Genomic DNA, 18221 nt, shown 5'->3' with positions numbered 1-18221 from the left:
CAGCAGCGGGAACTTCTGTACTCCCCTCATAAGTAGCCAGTAGTAGGTAGTAGTAGTCCAGGTTTGTTTCATCGAAAGACGCGTGTAGAAAACCAATTTTAAAAAAAAGACCCGTGTCCCATCCAAAGGGATCATCACCACTCCAATTCAACATCTACTCGCCTGCCTCCCCTGTCCTGTCCTATTGTCGACAACCAACAATCTTGCTGCTCTTCGTATTCATTCCTTTGAACGACACTCATTCTGTACCCTTCTCAAGTCGACTCAGACAAGGCCTCTCTGTCACACAGTCAAGACCCGCGCAACTCGAGACGTGACCGTTTCATTAATCATCATCCCAACGGACACAAACACCAAAATCAATCAATATCGCACGCACCATGCTATAGACATCTTTCCATTCTCAATCAGCGACTCGATTTCCAACCCCTCCTACGCTATCCGTCGCCATGGCCAGCTCACTCCCCTCCGTCGACTTTAGTCGGATGGGCAGTGTAGGATTAGGAGGGTCATTCGCAGGACTCGACTTTTGGTCCGATGCTTCTCCCTTTGCTCTCAATGCTTCAGCGCACTCCTTTTCGACCACTGCTGATACACTTTTCATGCGAGAGGCAGATGGTTCTTATCATGTCTTGGGCAGTACAAACGCTGGTGGAAGCATATCCTCCGTCTGTTTGATCAACTCCACCAACACTTTGTACCTCGCCGGTACTTTTACATCGGTGGAGAGTGTCTCAGCGACCAACATTGCCTCCTATTCCTTCACCTCGAATTCCTTTTCCGCCCTTTCAGACGGTCTCGATGGACCCGTCAACACGTTGTTCTGTGACTCGGCGCAGTCGCAGGTCTGGGCCGGGGGTGACTTTACCGATCATGTCGCTCTCTGGTCCACCTCGTCGTCCGCTTGGTCGACCGTGCCATTCACTTCGCTCAACGGACCCGTCAATGCCATCTCGGCAAGTAGTAACGGGTCACTCTATTTTGGAGGCAACTTCACCACATCCTTTGCCTCCAACACTTCCAACAATGCCACCCTCGGCAACATCACTTCTATCCCAGCCGCACCATCTAGCGTCTTGACTGTGGGACACTCGGGTTACCTCACGCCGCTCACTTATCCCTTCACCGGGTATATCGACCCGTACAATCAAATCAGTGTGACGGCTGCTCCCACGACGACGCAGCATTTATATTCCGATCCGTACGTGCTGTTATGCCCAGGCGAGGCCATTTGGCTTGCAGCGGACAATTCACAGGCTGAGGTGGATGTGGTCGGATACAACTATCTGAGGGCGACGGGGGCGAGATTGGTTAACGGGCTGGTGGAGGGAAGAGGAACAACTGTCTTTTCGTGAGTCGTCCGCCAAGGCAATCGCTGACGACAGGATCAATGCCGCGCCCGACGACACGGTCATCGAGCTCACCTATCAAGATGCTTCAGGCAACAATCAGACATGTACGGATAACTGCCCTCTGTCTACCGATCCCAGCGTGTCAGCGCAGGACTTTGCATTCACCAGCGGCGCATTAAGTCTAACAGGGCTCAAAATTCATCTTAAACAATGGCAGGGACAAGGCGCCGGTTTGAGCAGTGTCCAACTGCTGTCAGATGGTGAGACGATGTGATAATAGAGCTGACGTCAGGCGCCTTTGGATCCGCCGTGACCAACACCAACAAGCCATTGTGTCCCGGCCCCAGCAACTCGTCTTCGGCTCAGCACACTGGAAATTGGACCACTCAGGTGTACAGAGAGTCGGCACCAGCCATTGACGTCTACTACGTGACGACGTCTGTGCCGACGGGTTCAACCACCCGACCGTCTGTAACGTTTTACCCCTTTGTCGGGGCCGCCGCGTTCTACGACATTTACATGGTTATTCCCGGGTGCACAGCGCTAGGCGACTGCGATGGCAGGACAACCGTGGAGATACAGGTCTTGCCGGTCGAGGGCGGCCTCACTTACACGACTACCATCTCCGAGGCAGTCGAGCAGGACACGTTTACGCTCATTTACACCGGGCCTGTGGACATGACCAGCAGCTCGTTCAGTCCGACCATTACGCTGTCATTGGCGGCCGATCCCGCGCCGGTGCAGGGCGATAACTACATACTAGTTGCCGAAGCGGTCGACCTGTATCTTACCAATATTAGCAATGGGACATCGAGGGCAGCAGGTCAGGCTGTCAACGGGACCAAGGGCATGACCAACACAACGGTGTCCGTGTCCTTCGGCGTCTACGAGTATGTTTCAGCAGTCAACGCGGCGAGCGTCATGCCAAACACCTCCGAGACATCGGTCTCGCGCCTCGGGTTTGCCCTTGACATGGCCCTGAACATGTCGAGCGAGTCAAACGAATTTGCCATCAACACGATCGTCCAGAGTGGCAATTTGGTCTATATCGGTGGCAACTTTACGGTCGGCGGTAATTACAGCAATGTCGTCGCTGTCGATGGAACCAAATCGTATGCGTTAGCGGATCAAGGTCTCAACGGGGTCGTCTACGCAGCAGCCGTCATGGGGAATGATATTTACTTTGGAGGAAATTTCTCCGCTACAGCGACTGGCGGCACGCCTTTGCAAGGTCTGGCCAAGTGGGATACTGACTCTCAGAGCTGGTCGTCGGTCGGAGGAGTCAACGGTCCTGTCACCGACTTGGTTGTCTCTGGGTCCAACCTCGTCGTTCTCGGCAACTTCACAGCAGTCAATAGTTCGGGTAACAGCGTGACCACAGGGGGCCTGGCGGTATGGGAGACGAACCAATCTCAGTGGAACACGTCGGGGGTGATTTTTGGAAATGTTTCGACCGCAGTCGCTAGTGGCGAGAACACAGTGCTAGCGGGAAGAGTCTCTGGATCCTCGGCCAACGCCGTCAATGGAATCGCAATGCTGTCGACAGGATCCAATGGGCCTACCATTTCTTCCCTCGCCAATGTCAATTTCGCTTCGACCGGGACGTTGAGTAAGGCCAGCCCGGCAAAGCGATCCACTGCCCACATCTCCACATCGTTCTTCACCCGTTTTGCCGATCCCTTTGCGATCCGTCGAAGGCTCCATGAGAGAGCCGATGCGCCAAGTATTCCGATCACGACGGCAGCGGCGCCTGCCATCCTCGCCGGTGCTTTTTGGTCCAACGCTAGCGAGCTGGTGACCATCATCGGGGGGAACTTTTCCGCTGGATCGGTTTCTGGTGTCGGATTTTATGCCGATTCCCAGTTGACTGGACCATCGCCATCTGTCAGTGGCCTCGTCAAGGCGCTCAATGTGATCGGAACGGATCTCTACATCGGCGGCACTGACGTCAATGTCACTGGAGTGGGGTCAAACCTCGTCGTGTATAGTCTGTCGGATCAAAAATGGCATACTGGTGGCATGTCGCAACTCTCTGGCTCTGGAACCGTCTCGGTCAACGCAATTCGCACACGAATGGATACAAATACGGTGGTCGTGGCGGGATCGTTCACCAACGCTGGATCTCTCGGATGCAGTGCGGTTTGCCTCTGGGACGCTCAGCAGGCACAATGGTCGACACCGGGTCAAGGTCTGCAGAGTGGGGAAGTGAGGGCCATTGACTTTGCTGGTGAAAAGTTTGACTCGGTCATCATTGCGGGTTCATTTGTCCTGCCCTCGGGTGACGTGTCGTTTGTTGCCAGCTACTCGTTCGATAATTCGACTTGGACGGGTCTTGGAACATTGCCTGGGCCCGCGTTGGCTGTCGCCGTGGACGACAAGAATGCCAGTAATATTTTCGCCGCAGGCTTCGGCTCTGACAACGAGCCATATCTTCAACAATGGAATGGCGAGTCGTGGGCCCAGCAAAACTCGTCCCTGCTTCCCGGGTCGATCGTCTCTCAGCTGGCGTTCGTCCCGCTGTCAAAAGAGTATGCCACCTCGGGGGGAATCGAAAACGATCGCATGCTAATGGTCTCTGGCGACTTGGTCATTGACAACCAGGGCAATGTCACATCAGCATTATACGATGGATCAACAATGATACCGTATCTCGTCGGGACAACTTCAGCGGGGACACTGGGTACTGCTTCGACGCTCTTTTGGTCCTCTCCCTCGTTCTCCTTCTCCGTGCAACACTTTTTGGCCACGGGTTTGGTGGTCCTCGTTGCCATTGCCATGGCCACGGGATTCATCCTCTTGTTTATTCTCCTCTTCTTCCTCTTTGCCTGCCTCAAACGTCGACGCGAGCGTAATCGACCGCCGCCAAAGGAAATGTTTGAAAAGGACAGGGACAGTGACGTATCGTCAACTCATCAACACGTGTTTGACAATGTGCAGGCGGCATTAGAGCAGTCGCTTGCGCCCAGTGGCCCAGTCGTCATTGACAGGGAGCGGCGGGAATCCGATGCATCCAGCTACGCCGACGAGGACGAGGGACGCGAGACGACCATGCGATACGATTTCGAGGGCCCAGAACTTCAACCTGGGGAGATGAGTATGAAGGCGGGACAGAGGGTGATTATATTGGATGATGTTCAAAGTCACGAGTGGTGGTATGCGAGGGATCCAGCGAGTGGGAGAGAGGGTGTGGTTCCGGCTACTTATGGTGAGTCCAGACGGGGCAGAAATCGGCTGACGTTTAGTTTGGTAATGTGTATCATGATAATGTCATCATCTAATAGGTTTTTGCCTGTGACGTGCGCCAGCTCTGACACGGTAGTGTTCACTCCGGGTCTCTCGACCCAGCAGCTCTTTCGTGTGTCTATGATCTTGTCGAGCGAGGCCTAGAGCGATCGTCTCAGGGAGGGCGTTGTGTGCTTTCCTCGCGACTCGTCAAAGGCGGTGAATGGGGGCAGATGAAAGCTGACAAAAATCTAGAAGCAAAGAGGAAACAGTCTTTGTGACAGTCTGGCGTATCGTCTGCTGTTTCAGGTCGATCGACTTTTCAAGCTTTCAGCGAGGTATCCTGAGCGATGTGGACCACCCCTTCGCATTGCGAGGCCGTGAGATGAGACGGCAGCGTATCCTTGTCGCAAAGTGTGCCGAGAATCCGAAGTCGCAGAGGGTTGATTGGACAAATCCCAAGCACTCACATGCCCATTCACCAGATCCCACACCTGATGACCCCACGCAGCTGCCACATCTGGAGCCAATCCACCCAGAGCTATACATAGCAACAACAAAAGATTACAACCATTCCGGAAAAGCCCACTTATACCACATTGATACCCAACCCAATCTCCTTGTTCCCTAGACCCAGAGCCTCCTTCGCATCGTCTATTGCCCTATGTATCGCGACCTTGCCACAGGGTTTGGTCATCCACGTGTCCATACCGCACCTGACATTTAGCGGGCGGGGCCCTTGAAGTTCTGACTTACTCTACCAGTCCTTTATGCTTTTCAGCCTCGCCGGCGAGTGCCGTCACGGCGATAATCTGACTCTTTCTTCGTTTCGTCTTGCGCTCAATCTCACGCATCTCAAAGGACGCTTGGAAGCCGTCCATTTTAGGCCTGATATCAGCAAAGACAAACTTTCCTTTCCGCCCACATGTTGATGTCGAGAAGCACGATCGCCGGACCGTCAAACTCTCGAAATAGGTCAACAGCCTCTTGTCCATCGGCCGCCTCGACCACCTCGATGGGCTACGTACGATCAGCCGAATCCTTATCGCCACTCACAGTCTTGGAGGACAACAGCTTGACCAGGATTTTCCGATTGATCCGATTGTCTTCAACTACCAGAACCTTCGGTATGTCAACAGGCGGCGCCACCTCGTCCACGGGGGAGCCAGTCGCGCTGGCTTCTGCCGGGTCAGCCTCGGAGCATGCGCCAGGAGTCTCGGGGAGCGAGCCAGCAGAAGATGCTGCGTTGGAGGATCCGCCAAGGGAAGGTGTTCGATTGATAGAAGTGCGTCTATGGGAGTTGATATAGTCGCCTAAAGACAAGCAAGCCACGGCGTCCTCCACGGGCACATTCTTCGGCTTCCAGAACGAGCACAGCTTGGCCACGATGGGGCACAAGGTGGTGCCATTGGCTGGCGATTCAGCCGGCTCAAAGTGCGCTTTGAGTCGCGTCTCGGGAACAGTCTTGCCGGGCTGAACCACCTCTCGATCACCGCTGTCAGATGTGTCCGATCGGGGAATGCTTGGGCGGCCCCGAGACAGGGCGGAGGACGCGATGACGTGCTGGAATTTGCTCTGACCGGGGAAGAGGGCCTCTCGGATAAGGGATGGTGTGATGGGCTTCTGGTATCGACGCACAGATTTCGAGGCGAAGAGGTCGGCCAATAGCGGGTGGGGCTCGTGTCCGTCAGTGACGTAGAATACAAAATGAGTCGCTGGGGTGGAGTCCAGTAGGGCGCGACCTCGAACTGCAGACTCCTCCAAATGACCATTGGCAATGATGAGCTCGGCTTCGGCCGGAGGAACGATGTGAGCGCCGAAATTGGTAAGCTGCCTTGCGAGTGCCGTCTCCAACTTGTTGTGACCGCCGAGATGATGGTGCGGATCGTCAAAGCCGATGAGAGCGACCTTGCGGCCTGCTGCGTCATGATCCGTGTCAACCTGCTCCAAAGACGGGAACTTTTGATGCGGAGAACCTTCTTGCCGCAGTGGCAGTGCCACTTGGATATGAACGATACACCCGTGCCCTGGTGCCGAAGAGATCTCCATGTCTCCACCCATCAAATCGATGATGCGGTAGGCGAGATGCACAGAGAGACCACTGCCCGTCGTGTATTGGTCCTCCTTTGCCCATGGCTCACCGAGCTTGTTCCGGACAAATTCGGGGTCCATGCCCCGACCATTGTCGCGAATCTCGATGCTGATTTTCTTCGAAAGAGCGAGTTCCTCACAACCATTAGGACACTCTTCTTCGACGTTTTTGACGTATATTTCGACGACACCATTGCCATCAATAAACTTGTACGCGTTGGCGAGAATCTTGCCCAACGCACGGCGTAGCGCTCCGCCAGAATCCTCGGTGACGTGCCGACCAAGCGATGAGGGGGAGATTTCGAAGACTGTCTCGACGTGGGACAGCGGTTGACTGTTCGCCTGGCGAGACCGGACATCCTCTTCGCTCGTCTCGTGAATCAGTTCCTCAAACATGGCCTCTATCGTTTGCGCCGCCCCCGAGGGGGACGAGAGTAATGCCGGGGTTGTTGGCGCCAGCATATTGTCCTTACTCTTGAGGTCGAGGAAGGAGAGGATGTTGTCGACAATGCCGTGAAGTGTCTTGCCAGATGTATCGATGGCGTCGAGCAGGGGCAACAGGTCTCTAACCTGTTCCATCGTCGTCAAGCTGCCACTTTGCATCTGCTGAGGGGCATCGGCGAGATCATTCATGGAGGATCGGAGGAGTTGAGTAACGGCGAGAATCTGGTGCAGCGGGGTGCGCAGCTCGTGTGCTTGGAGATTGCTGTAAGATATTTGACTGTGCTCGAGGGATCGAATCTTTCGAATTGCCAGCGCCGCGGCAGTGCATCCGCCAAGGATGTATGTGAATGGCAAACTCGCAATGTTGCTGTCGGCAAATGCGGACGGATTAGATTTCCACGACGCAAACATGGCGAAACGTAGTCGTCCATCGTAAGTGATGAATGCGGTGGCCAAGGTAGTGTTTGCCTCGGCCGGCATCAATCGCATGACCCTGTTGTTGAGCTCGTCGTCGTCATCTTCCCGGTCCCACCAGAAATGACGATCCTTTATCCACGACTCGGCAAAGTCACGTACGGTACGCACGCTGTCTGGATCTTGCCAATTGCACGTCAAGCCATCAGAGTCTGAACCGAGAATGTTAACGCCGGTCTGGTTGCCCTTGGGAGTGTGATGGATTACCGGTTCATAGTCGCTAGGCCAAGGCTTGCCGGCGAGAAAGTCGGAAATGATGACTTCGCGGCTCTTGCCTGCCTTTTTGCCTGCCAGATCGTTGACACGGCGGATAAATAGGGTGTAGTCGGAGAGATCGACAATGCTGACGTGATCTGCATGGAGAATGTTGCGAAGGGTAGAGGCTGAATCGTTGAACAAAGCCGATTCAGACATGGCGGCAAGAGTCTTGGCATTGCGACTGTCTCGAGGGCCATTCTTTGAAGCGAAGAGCGGCTCGGCGCTTTCACCCAGGCTAATGTGGCGTGGGCGGGGGCTCTTGCTGAGTTGTGAGCGCTTGGTGTCCTGCTTGGGCCTTTTCTTCTTTTCCATCGAACGTTTTGCCTCGTCGGGAAGAATGCTTCGGCGAAGAAAGTTAAAGCTCTGTTCATACATGGCTTTCGTTCGTTTCGCCGAGGCTTGGCCCTCCTGATAGGGTCAGCGGGATCTCGCGGTACCCTCACCAAAGTCGTCAGCTGGTACACCAGCATGTTGGCCAAGTTGACGAGCATCGTTTGTTCCCGCGCGTCAAATGTTTCCCTTGGCTTGGTATCGTAAATGCACAGGGTGGCAATGTCAATCTCGGTATCCTTCCAGGAACATCTAAGCGGTGCGGCGGCATAGAACTTGAACCCCATTTGCTGAACCACGGGATTTTGGGCAAAGCGCCAATCGGTCGAAAGATCCGAGACGACAGTCGTGCGAACATTGGGATGGATCAAGGCGTGACCACAGACGGCTACATCGAGCTCGGTGGTGGTCATTGCATCGCCGGGCTTGAGGTCAGCTTTGAAGGACACGGTGACCTACGTTTGCACCAAATGTGAGCTGCGCAAAGCATCCGTGAATGTTGACAGCGGCATAGGGACATTGAAAGATCTTTTATCAGCGGAGTGGTGCCAAGTCGCTCACGTCTTGTGCCATTTCGGAATATTTTGCAATGACCGAACGTCTTTCCCGGTCATCCTCGGGAGTGCTGCTCGCGCCGATACCGAGTCGAAGACTGGGGTCAGCGATGCCGACTGTCAGAACTCACATAGCCCTCTTCTTCAACAGCCGTTTCGATTCACTTGGGAGGGGTCCGGGCAACCAACCATGATGCTCGTAATGCCGTCTCATTCTCAATCGCTCCTGCTCGGTATCCCAATCTGGTGTACCCGAGAATTTATTGATCTTTTTCGGTGGAGCGCCGAGCGCGCTGATGATACCAAGGGCCATGGTCGGCTGCTCTCCACTGACGGTCGACCTCGCACTCCCGCTGGATGATCCGGGACGCTCTGAAAGTCCTCCGAAGGATCGAGAGGGCTTGACCGGTGGACGGGGAAAAGGCGGGCGGCCGCCGGTCGTCGCTTCGGCCTCGAATGATTCATCAATGTCGGCGTGATGGATGATAGGCCTGGGGTTACATTCTCGCTCGAGAGTACCATTATCTGTGCGTCTGTAGGCAGGCTGAAGCTTGGATGAGTCTCTATCTTTGCCATAACTATGGTACAGTCAGCAGAGCGGGGGGGAAGCAAAATGACTCACATGGCGAGCACCTCGGCCCACTCGTCCTCGTTCCGTGGAGGAATCTCATGCTTTGCGATTGCACTCGAGGATACCATTGTGTGTGGACGTTGGCATCAAGTAGGCGCTGTGTGTTGTTCGTGACCTCGCAGGATGACCCGGAGGTATAAGAAGAGATCTATCTATCTTTCATCTTTCAACAAGAGAGGAGACCAGATCTCGGCGTTGAACGGTCTCCCACGGTACCACGTGGGATGTGATGGACTCGTCGAGGCTTGTGGCGCAAAGGAAAGGCTTTTTCCTCACCGGGGGCGATCACAGCTAGATCCCAACGGGAGGTGAGCAGATCTATTCATGCAATAGGCAAACATGGTACGGGACTGTCGGCGAGTACAAAAGCCATATTCTGGAAGAATTGATGCCGAGTGCTTATGGGGTACTTAATTGCAGGGCTCAAGCATCGCGCCGAACGAAAGCATGAAGGATACCATTAACGTTCCGAGCGATGCTTCAATGTATGCGTGCCGGGAAAGAGTAACGCTTCTGGACTTTGTTCAGCGCGGCACCATTCAGCCGAACAATTTGCATATGCATGTGTTGCTTCGCTGCCAGTCAGGATGATTATTATAGTTATTATAGGGGTGCTGTGTACAGTTGTCGTACGGTACTCACGGAAGGGCTTTGGATCTCGCGGCGCTCTCGGCTTTAGGGGTAAATAAGACAAAAGTCGTCGGTATCGGCGATAAAATCCAGAAATCTTATATCCGACCATTGATTCTGTGCCACACCATTTCAGCCGGCAATTCTATCGGCGTTATGCACTTCTCCTCCGGCCTTGACCTCTGCATCTTTTCAAGCGCCAGTCTGTATCCATCAAGGTCACCACCTAGCTCGACACGATGGGTATCGACATCCGAAGACATCACGTCAAGAAGGGTAACCGTCAGGCTCCCAAGTCTGAGGACCCGTACCTCTTGCTCTTGGTCAAGGTGAGACAAGCGCTCTGACATCCGCTGACGCCTAGCTTTACCGATTCTTGGCCCGAAGGACAGACTCTAGGTTCAACAAAGTCATCCTCAAGCGACTGTTTATGAGCAAGGTGAGGAAGAATCAAGGGGACATCAGGCTGATGGATAGATCAACCGACCTCCCATTTCCATCTCCAAAATTGTCAAGGACACTGAAAAGTCGAACCCTGACAATGCCAAAACCGTCGTTGTTGTCGGAACCGTCCTCGATGACGAACGACTCCCCGTTGTCCCAAAACTTTCCGTTGCTGCCCTCCGATTCTCCACCTCTGCCCGTGAACGATTGACTGCCGCTGGAGGAGAATGCTTGACCCTCGACCAATTGGCCACAAGGGCACCTACCGGAAGCAACACCGTCTTGCTGAGAGGAAAGAGGAACGTCAGGGAGGCCGTCAAACACTTTGGTGGACCCCTCAAGGGAGGCAAGCCATACATTGCTAGCAAGGGAAGGAAGTTCGAGCGAGCCCGTGGTCGACGAAAGGTGGGTCTGGGTGCTGGAATTCGTGCTGATCTCGTAGTCGCGTGGTTTCAAGATCAAGTCTACGCACAAGTAGAGTGGTCCGGTGTGATGTACTATGCATCGAGTGGCACGAGGCGAATAGGGCGGTCTATAATTGCGCCTCGCTGTGCTGGTTCACTTGGCCGTGATCCGATTCAGTCCTCTCAAAATCCGAGATCTTGTGGCCAGGCGGATTGCTGTCAGTGGATGGTGGCTCAAGGGCAGCATCCTCCTCTCATGTTCCTTCAGCGTCCGGCGACGAGTCTTAGACCATCCACATCGGGCAGGCCTTGGAGCGGCGCGCGGTTCATCATCGTCGTCCTCGTCGCGGTCTCTGAAAATGTCTCGAGGTCTGGCTGAGGGTCAAATCCTTTCTCAACCCCTTCGCACCCTGAATTCTGAGTTGCGGGCAGTATAGAGCCATTCCCACCCGATACGTGGTCACGCTCAGACTCGGTGTAGGAAGGATATACCGTTGACGTCGCTCGTTCATGACAATTCACTGTGTCGTTCGTGACCGTGACTCCGAAAGGGTGGTCAGGGATTCATTGTATCATCTTGTCGTGGTGAAGCAGGTGCTCTTGACTGTCGGGCATCCTTCCATGGAGCTCCGTGGTTTCATGCTCCGAAGTTCGCCGTGACGTGCAGCATCAAAAGTGATGCCGCGGGAATAGGGGCCGGGGCATGCTCCCAGAACCAAAAGGCTTGGGAAAGACAATCGACAGGTGTCGCTTCAGTGAGCACGCAGAATCTGCATGTCCATGATGCGAGCCCTCCTTCCGCCATGGATCTCTACTGTCTCACCTCAAAGGCTAGTCAGGCTGCGTGGATCAGGAATCATCTTCCATACACAATTGAGCTGATCGCGAAGGCTTTGAATCGTATCAACACACATCTCTCGGCGATCTGCGGGCCGCAGTAAGTCAGGAGTGTCAATCTCGCCGTGGATCCCTTCTCGCCCCAATGGGACTCTTTCATGTCCTAAAGCTTCTGCGGCGTCAACGATGATGATCCCTATCAAGATCCGCTAATCCTTGCGCGACTCATCCCAATAACATCTCAAAGACAGAGGAGGCTCTCTCGCCAGCTCGTGCCTTTCAACGAGAACTGGATGCATGATTGTATAGGAACAGTACAAAGGTTCAATGTCTAAACTGCCGACGACTCGCCTCGCTCGAACCTGCCACCGCGCTTCTTCTCTTCCGTGGAGCCCGTCTGAACTTCCTGCTTCTCTTCACGTCTTGGCTTTGCGAGCTTGGAGGGAGGCAGGAATGACCAGGTCATCAAGGCGAGGATGATGGGCAAACTCTCGAGACATCCATAGAGGACCTCACTCGTCGCTGCCGTCCCAAAGAAGCCTAATGGTATGCTCAGCCCACAAGCCAAAGATGTCGCATTTGACCCCGACGCCCCACTCACCTTGTGCAGTTTCGGCCAGACGATACGTCGTTCGGAGGAGTATCAAGTCGGCGGCAAAGACAATGACCCAGAGGAAAAGTCTCAGTCGTTTACGCTCAGCGAGCGAGCCGCTGGTAAGTGTGAACTTTGAGTTGTTGGCCCTGTAGCTCGCAACGGACAAGACTGTCAAAAAGCAAAGGAATGAGAAGGTCTAAGGGACCGTCAATGAAGGGGAAGAAATGGCTAAGGCGGCTGGCCTACCTGGACCGCGAGACCAGCCAGGAGTATATCGTTTGCCTGGGTTGGAGTCACAGCAGAGCTGTTGCCTTGAGCGGCTGCGGACTCGGAGGTACCGATGAGAGCTGATCCCAAGACCTGGATGACAGCTGAGGGGAATGAGCTCTGGAAGACTGGACATGGACCTCGCAATCTTACTGCAGACAACATCGACAGTGACGAAGACTGCGCGATGGGTCAGCTATGCCTGAATGTCACTCGAATGGATGCTCACAGCCCAAAACCACCTTTCTCGATACGACGAGCAGTGAGTCACTGCCTGGAAAGGCATTGATGACATAAGTCAAGGAGAGGTAAGTTGCGGCAGAGAAGAGGACTGGCGCCTAGAGGTACGGACGGTGTCAGTGTTCAATAGCCAACAATTCCATATACCCACTACCACGATCAAAAAGTATTGAGATATAAAGGTGGAGATTAGAAAGGGATGAAAGTGAGCATACGCCCGACTGGCATATCCTCCTAGTTCCATCAACTAGGATGGCGTCAAGACGGACATTTTCATCAGGCGACTTGTAAACCTACCGATCCGATGAGGAGCAGGAGATGGAAGGTTCTGTAGCCTTTCTGAACGATAGTGAACCAAGTTTGAGCGGCAATGACCAACGCCCATAAGACGATACCGGCGATGGCGAGTCCTAACGAAGGCACATAACCAAAGATGATGATGGAGGCCTCTCCATTGCCAGGATGAGGATTGATAGGACCGTGGTATGTTGTCGCTGGCATGGTGCTTCGGTGATGATTGTCTCTCTTCACAAGTGGTTTGGGTCTCAGTGAGGAATGTCAAGGATATCGAACCAGCAACTTGGTTCTTATAGATGCGATGAGCGACGAGGCGAGGGAAGGTATGTATGTCAGAAAAAAGAATCGGCTTGGCGGTAGATCCCAGCCAAAAACGTCAATGTTACGGCATATCAGCAGGCCAAGGTATCGGGCACCGAGGCTTCAATCTGAGCGATTTTATCGCCGGAACCCCAGTATTCGATATATTAAGAACAGCAGTTTACATGCAGCCTACATGGCCGAGGCCGAACCGTTATCTATCTCTGTGCTAGTTCCTCGCAAGTCTGCCGAAGATACAGATCTGCGCGGCTGACCTACACCGCTGTTCCGTCGCGACAGAGACTTTGCTCGAGAATGCAAATGCTCCCTCGCCACGCGTTCAGCCCGAATCCGCTCCAGTCGTCGTTCAAAAACCTGTACACATTTTGCCAGATGACACGAATCAACTCCGGTGATAGCTGCGCAACTCTGTAAGAGGACGTCGTATGACCTCGGTAGGGTTCCCGCAAGGTCGTCCGCATCGTACATCCTGAGTTGTTCAGCCGGAAGAAGAGGCAAGTCCTTGTTGGGCACGTTTGTAGGCGCACTCGACGGTTCTGTAAGGTCCCCTTGAGTCCAATGACGGAAGATACCGGGATGTGGGGCGAGGTCGGGCAAGGCATTCTTGGAAAGCGGTAAGGGGAACATGGGGTCTGCCCGAGTGAGTCGGGTCCGAACGTTCAACACTCACCTTCTGGCATTTCGTGATCCTTCAGAAGTATATTCTGACTGACGTCGAGATACCGATCAATCTCGTCGACGTCCATGGCGGTGAAGTCACTGTGATTCGTGAGCTTGAGATCTTCCCCAGCTCCCTGTTCTTACGGTCTCGTTTGTTGGTTGGACTCGCCGCTCAGCGAAGCTGAAGCCAGCAGACCTTCGAGCTCCTTGATCCACTCCTCATGGTGCGGCAAGCCAACAACGGGATCGGTCCACGTCATGACGGGTCTGTGTAATGATCAGAGTTAGTGCTACCGTGGTACTGACCTCAAGGCATCATCCAAGCCATATGTCATTTTCATGACTATGATCAATGCTGAAGCGACAGAGACCTCTGGTAACCACACGTCATCGTAAAGCGATCGCCTCTCGTATGTTATATCTGGCGTATCAGGTCTTGCCGTCTGAGAGGATTTTCGAATCACTTTCGTAGCTCTTCGAAACGTCAAATAGAGGTTTACGTCGAGCAGAGCGAGAAGGTTCATAACCTGGCAGTAGGTGGTCGGCGTTCCGCCAAGGGTGTAGAGAAGGCGCCAGGCTAGCAGCGAGATGTTCGCTTCCGGTATGACGACATGAAAGTGGCGGATCAGGACTCGGGCAAAGACTGAGCAATGCTTGTGGAGCAAGACAGGGCGAGGTGAAGACTGCGACAGATCAGACCAAAAAAGGAGCAGACTGGAAACTCACACGCGGAGACAGGGCCTGCCTGAGCTCCCTGTTCATGTGGCTCTTCATATTCTCAGGTATTAAGTTCGTGTACCCATAATCGATGTACGGTATCCGATTCAGGTTGATCAGACTGATGATGAGTCAGTGAAATGTCTCACGAACGAGATCCCACCTTTCCAGATCCGCGCTTAGCAAAGGTATCCGCAAGATCCAGAACGCCACTCCAAGAGTGACCAGGGTATCTTGGATCTGCAGCCCTCTTCTCCGCTTCCACCGGTGCTTCTGAGTCGACCTGCCCCGTCTTGTATTATGCGAGACATCACTCTCGAACGACGAGTCGGAAGAGAGTTGAGCCATCATCTCGGCTTCGAGTGCCGCATCGTCCACTTCGGTATCGAGCTCTGATTCCCCCTCTGTGGCACTGTCGTTCTCAGAACCCACAGACTTCGCATCATCGCCTAAGATTCTCTCGTCCTCTTGACCACCGGTCCTGCCGTTTGCTTTGTTCCCCAAGTCTGTTGGGAGAGATGGCAAAGGTGCGATGGCCAGCTGGTATGCCCAGAGCTCTTTGACAACTTGCTGAAGGGATTGTGAGCTAAGGAAAATCGAAAATCGAGAAACCAAGGAAGCTAACCTCAAAGGCGTCAGGTAGAGACCACATTGGCTTTAAAGCTTGAACTTGAAGCCGCAGGAGGAGCTGTAATGCCTGAATCTTGAGATACTCCGCATCGTCACCCCAGTAGTCTAGTTGGTGTCAGCTCTCAGATTCAGTTGGACGATGAGCTCAGCTCACATTTCCGGTTTACATCACCCTTTTCTCTCCTCTTGTTCCTTCTGGGACCTTTCTTGAGACTTCGGCGTTGAAGCGCATACGCAGAGCTCTCCACGACGAGGTTTTCCGACCGGAAGTCCTGCGACCAGCGCTCAGCTCCGCAGAGTCGTCATCATAGAAGGAACAGCTCACCTGGAAGACATGGCCGTCCTCACATATCGCTGAGCCTGATACAGCGTCCTTTCTCCATTTCTTTGAGCCACAGACGGGACATGGCTTAGGCATTGGTCATTGCCATTGAGAGCTTGATGATCACACATATGATCACACCTGCAAATCAAAGTTATCCGCCTCTTTGGACAAAATGAAACAAAAACAACCGCATTTTAAAATATTCATTTGACTTCGGAGCCCCACAACCGTTGAAGATTTTTTTTGGAAAGATTGTAGTCCACCAAGACCACACTCTACACATCTCACGAGACCTCATCACGATGGCCAAGATCCAGAAGAGAGGAGAGAAGGGAGCGTAAGTGTGGAATGCTGGGGGGAATCAAACCGGACTGATCAGCTCGACAGGGCAAAGAATTACATCACTCGAAATCAGGCTCTCAAGAAGCTTCAGATCTCCCTGTCAGATTTTCGACGGTTATGTATTTTGAAAGGTTAGTTGTGCATGAGCGTACCCTTAGCATAGCAATGCTGATAAGCCACGCTCAGGCATCTATCCTCGAGAGCCTCTGCATAAGAAACGAGCAAACAAGGGCTCTTCTGCTCCTGCATCGTTCTATTACGCAAAGGACGTCCAATATCTGCTTCATGAACCTCTGCTCGTTCGATTCAGGGAACACAAAGCTTTCGCAAAGAAGCTTGCCAGGGCTCTCGGAAGAGGAGAATGGGCATTGGCCAAGAATTTGGAGGATGCTAAGCCTGTCGCTCGCTTGGATCATTTGGTCAAAGAGAGGTGAGCCAAGCTTCATGGCTAGACGAGACACTAAACTAGGCAGATATCCCACGTTCACCTTGGCATTGCAAGACTTGCAAGATCCCCTGAATCTCGTTCACTTGTTCTCCACCCTCCCTACTAATCCTATCCCTGGAAAGACGCTTGTGCCGCCCGAGGTCATTTCGGAATGCGGGAAGTTGATCTCAGAATGGAAGGTAGGTACCGTCCTATCGGGCATCGCTCACTAATGACAGCTCTGGGCGATCAAAACTCAATCCTTGAAATACGTCTTTCTCGGTGTCAAGGGAATCTACTATGAGGTGGATGCACCTGGACAAGGTGGTGACCCTGTAAGAGTTCGCTGGTTGGAAGGCTACGAATTTCAACAACATGTCCCGCACGATGTCGACTTCCGAATTCTCCTGACTTTCCTGGACCTATACCGAACACTGATCTCGTTCGTGCTGTACAAATTATACACCGAGGAGAACCTCGTCTACCCGCCGCCGTTAGATACAGAGCTAGATGCTAAGGGTGAATCCGTTGGAGCCTTGCGGCTGGTCGAGAAGAAGGAGGATGCGCCCGCTGAGGCCAGCTCAAAGGTCAGCAAGAAGGAGGTCAAGCGAGCGATCAAGGGGATCAAGAGCACGGAAGGAACGGCTGATGACGTCGACATGGATGAAACAGCCCAGGAGGGAAAAGATGATGAGGAAGAGCAATTCGTGGAACGACCCAGCAAAGAGGACAACGAAGATGTCGCTCAGGCCCCCCTGACAACTTTCTCCTCCATCCTGGCCTCCGCCGAACCTTCCTCGTCGAAAACGCTCCTATTCTCCCCTTTCACATTCTACCTGTCCCGCGAGATCTCCGCACGGACATGGGAATTTGTCATCCGAGCGACTGGTGGCAAGGTCATCACGGCACTTCAAGCCCCCACTCTGGACTCTCCTCTCGCCGAAGGCGTCACTCACGTGGTGATTGATCGTCCAATGACTGTGGAGCAAATGCGAGAAACGGAGCGTGGAAGAAAGGTAACATGGGTCCAACCTCAATGGGTCGCAGACTGTATCAACAGGAGCAAGATACTCTCAGCGGAGGATTATGCTCCTGGCAAGCTCTTGCCACCACATCTGAGCCCATGGGACGGTGAGGGAGAATTGGCCAGACCTTGGCTGGAGGAGCATGGAGATGCTGTGGCGGTGGACAGTGTGGGGGCCGAGGACGAAGACGAGGACGAGGATGAGGACGAGGAGGAGGAGGTGGCAGATGAGTCAGAAGCTGAAGATGAGGGAAAGACACCGAGATACCCGCCTGCTCTACTCGCTGCTGCCACGAACCCCTCCGACTCGACTCTGCGACACGCTGCAGAACTTGAAGCTGAACGCAATGGCACGTCTCATGCGGCATTTGAAACTCAATTGAAGGAAGCTACCAAGGTCCACAGCAAGTCTGGCAAAGCCACCAAGGCCGTCAGTGCAGGAAAAGGAGAAGAGGATCTTCGCAAGATTATGATGAGTAACAAAAAGGCCAAACTGTACGAAAAGATGCAATACTCCAATCGTCAACAGGCAGAAGAGGTGAGCAGGAATCAGACCAGATCCCTGTCGGACGTTATGGCTGACACATCGATCTAGAAAGAAAAGCTCGAAAGCAAGAGGCGCGCTATTGAGCGAAGGAAGAAACGTGAGGGCAAGGCTTGAGGGACCAGCCGTAGATTGGATCTGCTCTCTGGCTCTTCCATATC

The 18221-nt window shown here is 53.5% G+C and overlaps 6 protein-coding genes across 6 annotated transcripts; 3 read left to right on the top strand and 3 right to left on the bottom strand.

Moving 5' to 3' along the window:
• The first annotated feature begins 425 nt into the window (after nucleotides 1-425).
• On the top strand, nucleotides 426-4988 carry BD324DRAFT_667625 (cortical protein marker for cell polarity-domain-containing protein). The gene is made up of 3 exons (XM_022018923.1): nucleotides 426-1351; nucleotides 1386-1612; nucleotides 1645-4988. The coding sequence occupies exons 1-3, from the start codon at nucleotides 450-452 to the stop codon at nucleotides 4737-4739; spliced, it is 4224 nt and encodes a 1407-aa protein (XP_021873806.1). The 5' UTR covers nucleotides 426-449; the 3' UTR covers nucleotides 4740-4988.
• A 103-nt stretch (nucleotides 4989-5091) lies between these two features.
• BD324DRAFT_615975 (hypothetical protein) lies at nucleotides 5092-9713 on the bottom strand. Its single transcript, XM_022014775.1, has 9 exons — nucleotides 9348-9713; nucleotides 8857-9303; nucleotides 8733-8823; nucleotides 8631-8699; nucleotides 8285-8596; nucleotides 5631-8249; nucleotides 5500-5594; nucleotides 5331-5462; nucleotides 5092-5290 (listed from the first exon to the last, which is right to left on the bottom strand). Exons 1-9 carry the CDS (start codon nucleotides 9422-9424, stop codon nucleotides 5164-5166), a joined length of 3969 nt encoding a protein of 1322 aa, XP_021873805.1. The 5' UTR covers nucleotides 9425-9713; the 3' UTR covers nucleotides 5092-5163.
• Nucleotides 9714-10225: 512 nt separating this feature from the next.
• On the top strand, nucleotides 10226-10908 carry BD324DRAFT_641048 (60S ribosomal protein L18-B; the record flags this gene model as incomplete). The annotated part of the gene is made up of 4 exons (XM_022017388.1): nucleotides 10226-10315; nucleotides 10351-10425; nucleotides 10464-10835; nucleotides 10873-10908. The coding sequence occupies 4 exons, from the start codon at nucleotides 10226-10228 to the stop codon at nucleotides 10906-10908; spliced, it is 573 nt and encodes a 190-aa protein (XP_021873804.1).
• A 1036-nt stretch (nucleotides 10909-11944) lies between these two features.
• Nucleotides 11945-13555, bottom strand: BD324DRAFT_615964 (RTA1 like protein-domain-containing protein). The gene is made up of 7 exons (XM_022014774.1): nucleotides 13071-13555; nucleotides 12925-13020; nucleotides 12763-12871; nucleotides 12687-12713; nucleotides 12513-12637; nucleotides 12273-12462; nucleotides 11945-12211 (listed from the first exon to the last, which is right to left on the bottom strand). The coding sequence occupies exons 1-7, from the start codon at nucleotides 13272-13274 to the stop codon at nucleotides 12003-12005; spliced, it is 960 nt and encodes a 319-aa protein (XP_021873803.1). The 5' UTR covers nucleotides 13275-13555; the 3' UTR covers nucleotides 11945-12002.
• BD324DRAFT_615952 (hypothetical protein) lies at nucleotides 13543-15874 on the bottom strand. Its single transcript, XM_022014773.1, has 9 exons — nucleotides 15724-15874; nucleotides 15553-15670; nucleotides 15394-15503; nucleotides 14932-15338; nucleotides 14778-14889; nucleotides 14358-14734; nucleotides 14196-14318; nucleotides 14062-14150; nucleotides 13543-14023 (listed from the first exon to the last, which is right to left on the bottom strand). The coding sequence occupies exons 1-9, from the start codon at nucleotides 15814-15816 to the stop codon at nucleotides 13563-13565; spliced, it is 1890 nt and encodes a 629-aa protein (XP_021873802.1). The 5' UTR covers nucleotides 15817-15874; the 3' UTR covers nucleotides 13543-13562.
• Nucleotides 15875-15990: 116 nt separating this feature from the next.
• On the top strand, nucleotides 15991-18169 carry BD324DRAFT_250173 (putative ribosomal large subunit biogenesis-related protein). The gene is made up of 5 exons (XM_022012283.1): nucleotides 15991-16060; nucleotides 16111-16196; nucleotides 16252-16495; nucleotides 16539-16692; nucleotides 16732-18169. Exons 1-5 carry the CDS (start codon nucleotides 16026-16028, stop codon nucleotides 18109-18111), a joined length of 1899 nt encoding a protein of 632 aa, XP_021873801.1. The 5' UTR covers nucleotides 15991-16025; the 3' UTR covers nucleotides 18112-18169.
• Nucleotides 18170-18221: the final 52 nt, after the last annotated feature.

Source organism: Kockovaella imperatae (assembly GCF_002102565.1).
Source record: "Kockovaella imperatae strain NRRL Y-17943 chromosome Unknown BD324scaffold_2, whole genome shotgun sequence".
In the NCBI taxonomy this organism is placed as follows: Eukaryota; Fungi; Basidiomycota; class Tremellomycetes; order Tremellales; family Cuniculitremaceae; genus Kockovaella; species Kockovaella imperatae.
The sequence above is the reverse complement of the archived record's forward strand: the minus strand, read 5'-3'. Positions and strand labels throughout refer to the sequence as shown.

Coding starts and splice junctions, on each gene's coding strand:
- BD324DRAFT_615964 (XM_022014774.1), bottom strand. CDS start 13,274: ATGCCAGCGACAACATACCACGGTCCTATCAATCCTCATCCTGGCAAT. Junction 12,872..12,924: donor AATACTTTTTGATCGTGGTA/GTGGGTATATGG, acceptor CCGTACCTCTAG/GCGCCAGTCCTCTTCTCTGC. Junction 12,463..12,512: donor TGGCTGGTCTCGCGGTCCAG/GTAGGCCAGCCG, acceptor ACGGTCCCTTAG/ACCTTCTCATTCCTTTGCTT.
- BD324DRAFT_667625 (XM_022018923.1), top strand. CDS start 450: ATGGCCAGCTCACTCCCCTCCGTCGACTTTAGTCGGATGGGCAGTGTA. Junction 1,352..1,385: donor AGAGGAACAACTGTCTTTTC/GTGAGTCGTCCG, acceptor CGCTGACGACAG/GATCAATGCCGCGCCCGACG. Junction 1,613..1,644: donor TGTCCAACTGCTGTCAGATG/GTGAGACGATGT, acceptor AGCTGACGTCAG/GCGCCTTTGGATCCGCCGTG.
- BD324DRAFT_615952 (XM_022014773.1), bottom strand. CDS start 15,816: ATGCCTAAGCCATGTCCCGTCTGTGGCTCAAAGAAATGGAGAAAGGAC. Junction 15,504..15,552: donor GGGTGATGTAAACCGGAAAT/GTGAGCTGAGCT, acceptor GACACCAACTAG/ACTACTGGGGTGACGATGCG. Junction 14,735..14,777: donor GGCAGGCCCTGTCTCCGCGT/GTGAGTTTCCAG, acceptor GATCTGTCGCAG/TCTTCACCTCGCCCTGTCTT.
- BD324DRAFT_250173 (XM_022012283.1), top strand. CDS start 16,026: ATGGCCAAGATCCAGAAGAGAGGAGAGAAGGGAGC. Junction 16,061..16,110: donor AAGAGAGGAGAGAAGGGAGC/GTAAGTGTGGAA, acceptor TCAGCTCGACAG/GGCAAAGAATTACATCACTC. Junction 16,197..16,251: donor ACGGTTATGTATTTTGAAAG/GTTAGTTGTGCA, acceptor AGCCACGCTCAG/GCATCTATCCTCGAGAGCCT.
- BD324DRAFT_615975 (XM_022014775.1), bottom strand. CDS start 9,424: ATGGTATCCTCGAGTGCAATCGCAAAGCATGAGATTCCTCCACGGAAC. Junction 9,304..9,347: donor TGGGCCGAGGTGCTCGCCAT/GTGAGTCATTTT, acceptor ACTGTACCATAG/TTATGGCAAAGATAGAGACT. Junction 8,700..8,732: donor ATTCCGAAATGGCACAAGAC/GTGAGCGACTTG, acceptor CGCTGATAAAAG/ATCTTTCAATGTCCCTATGC.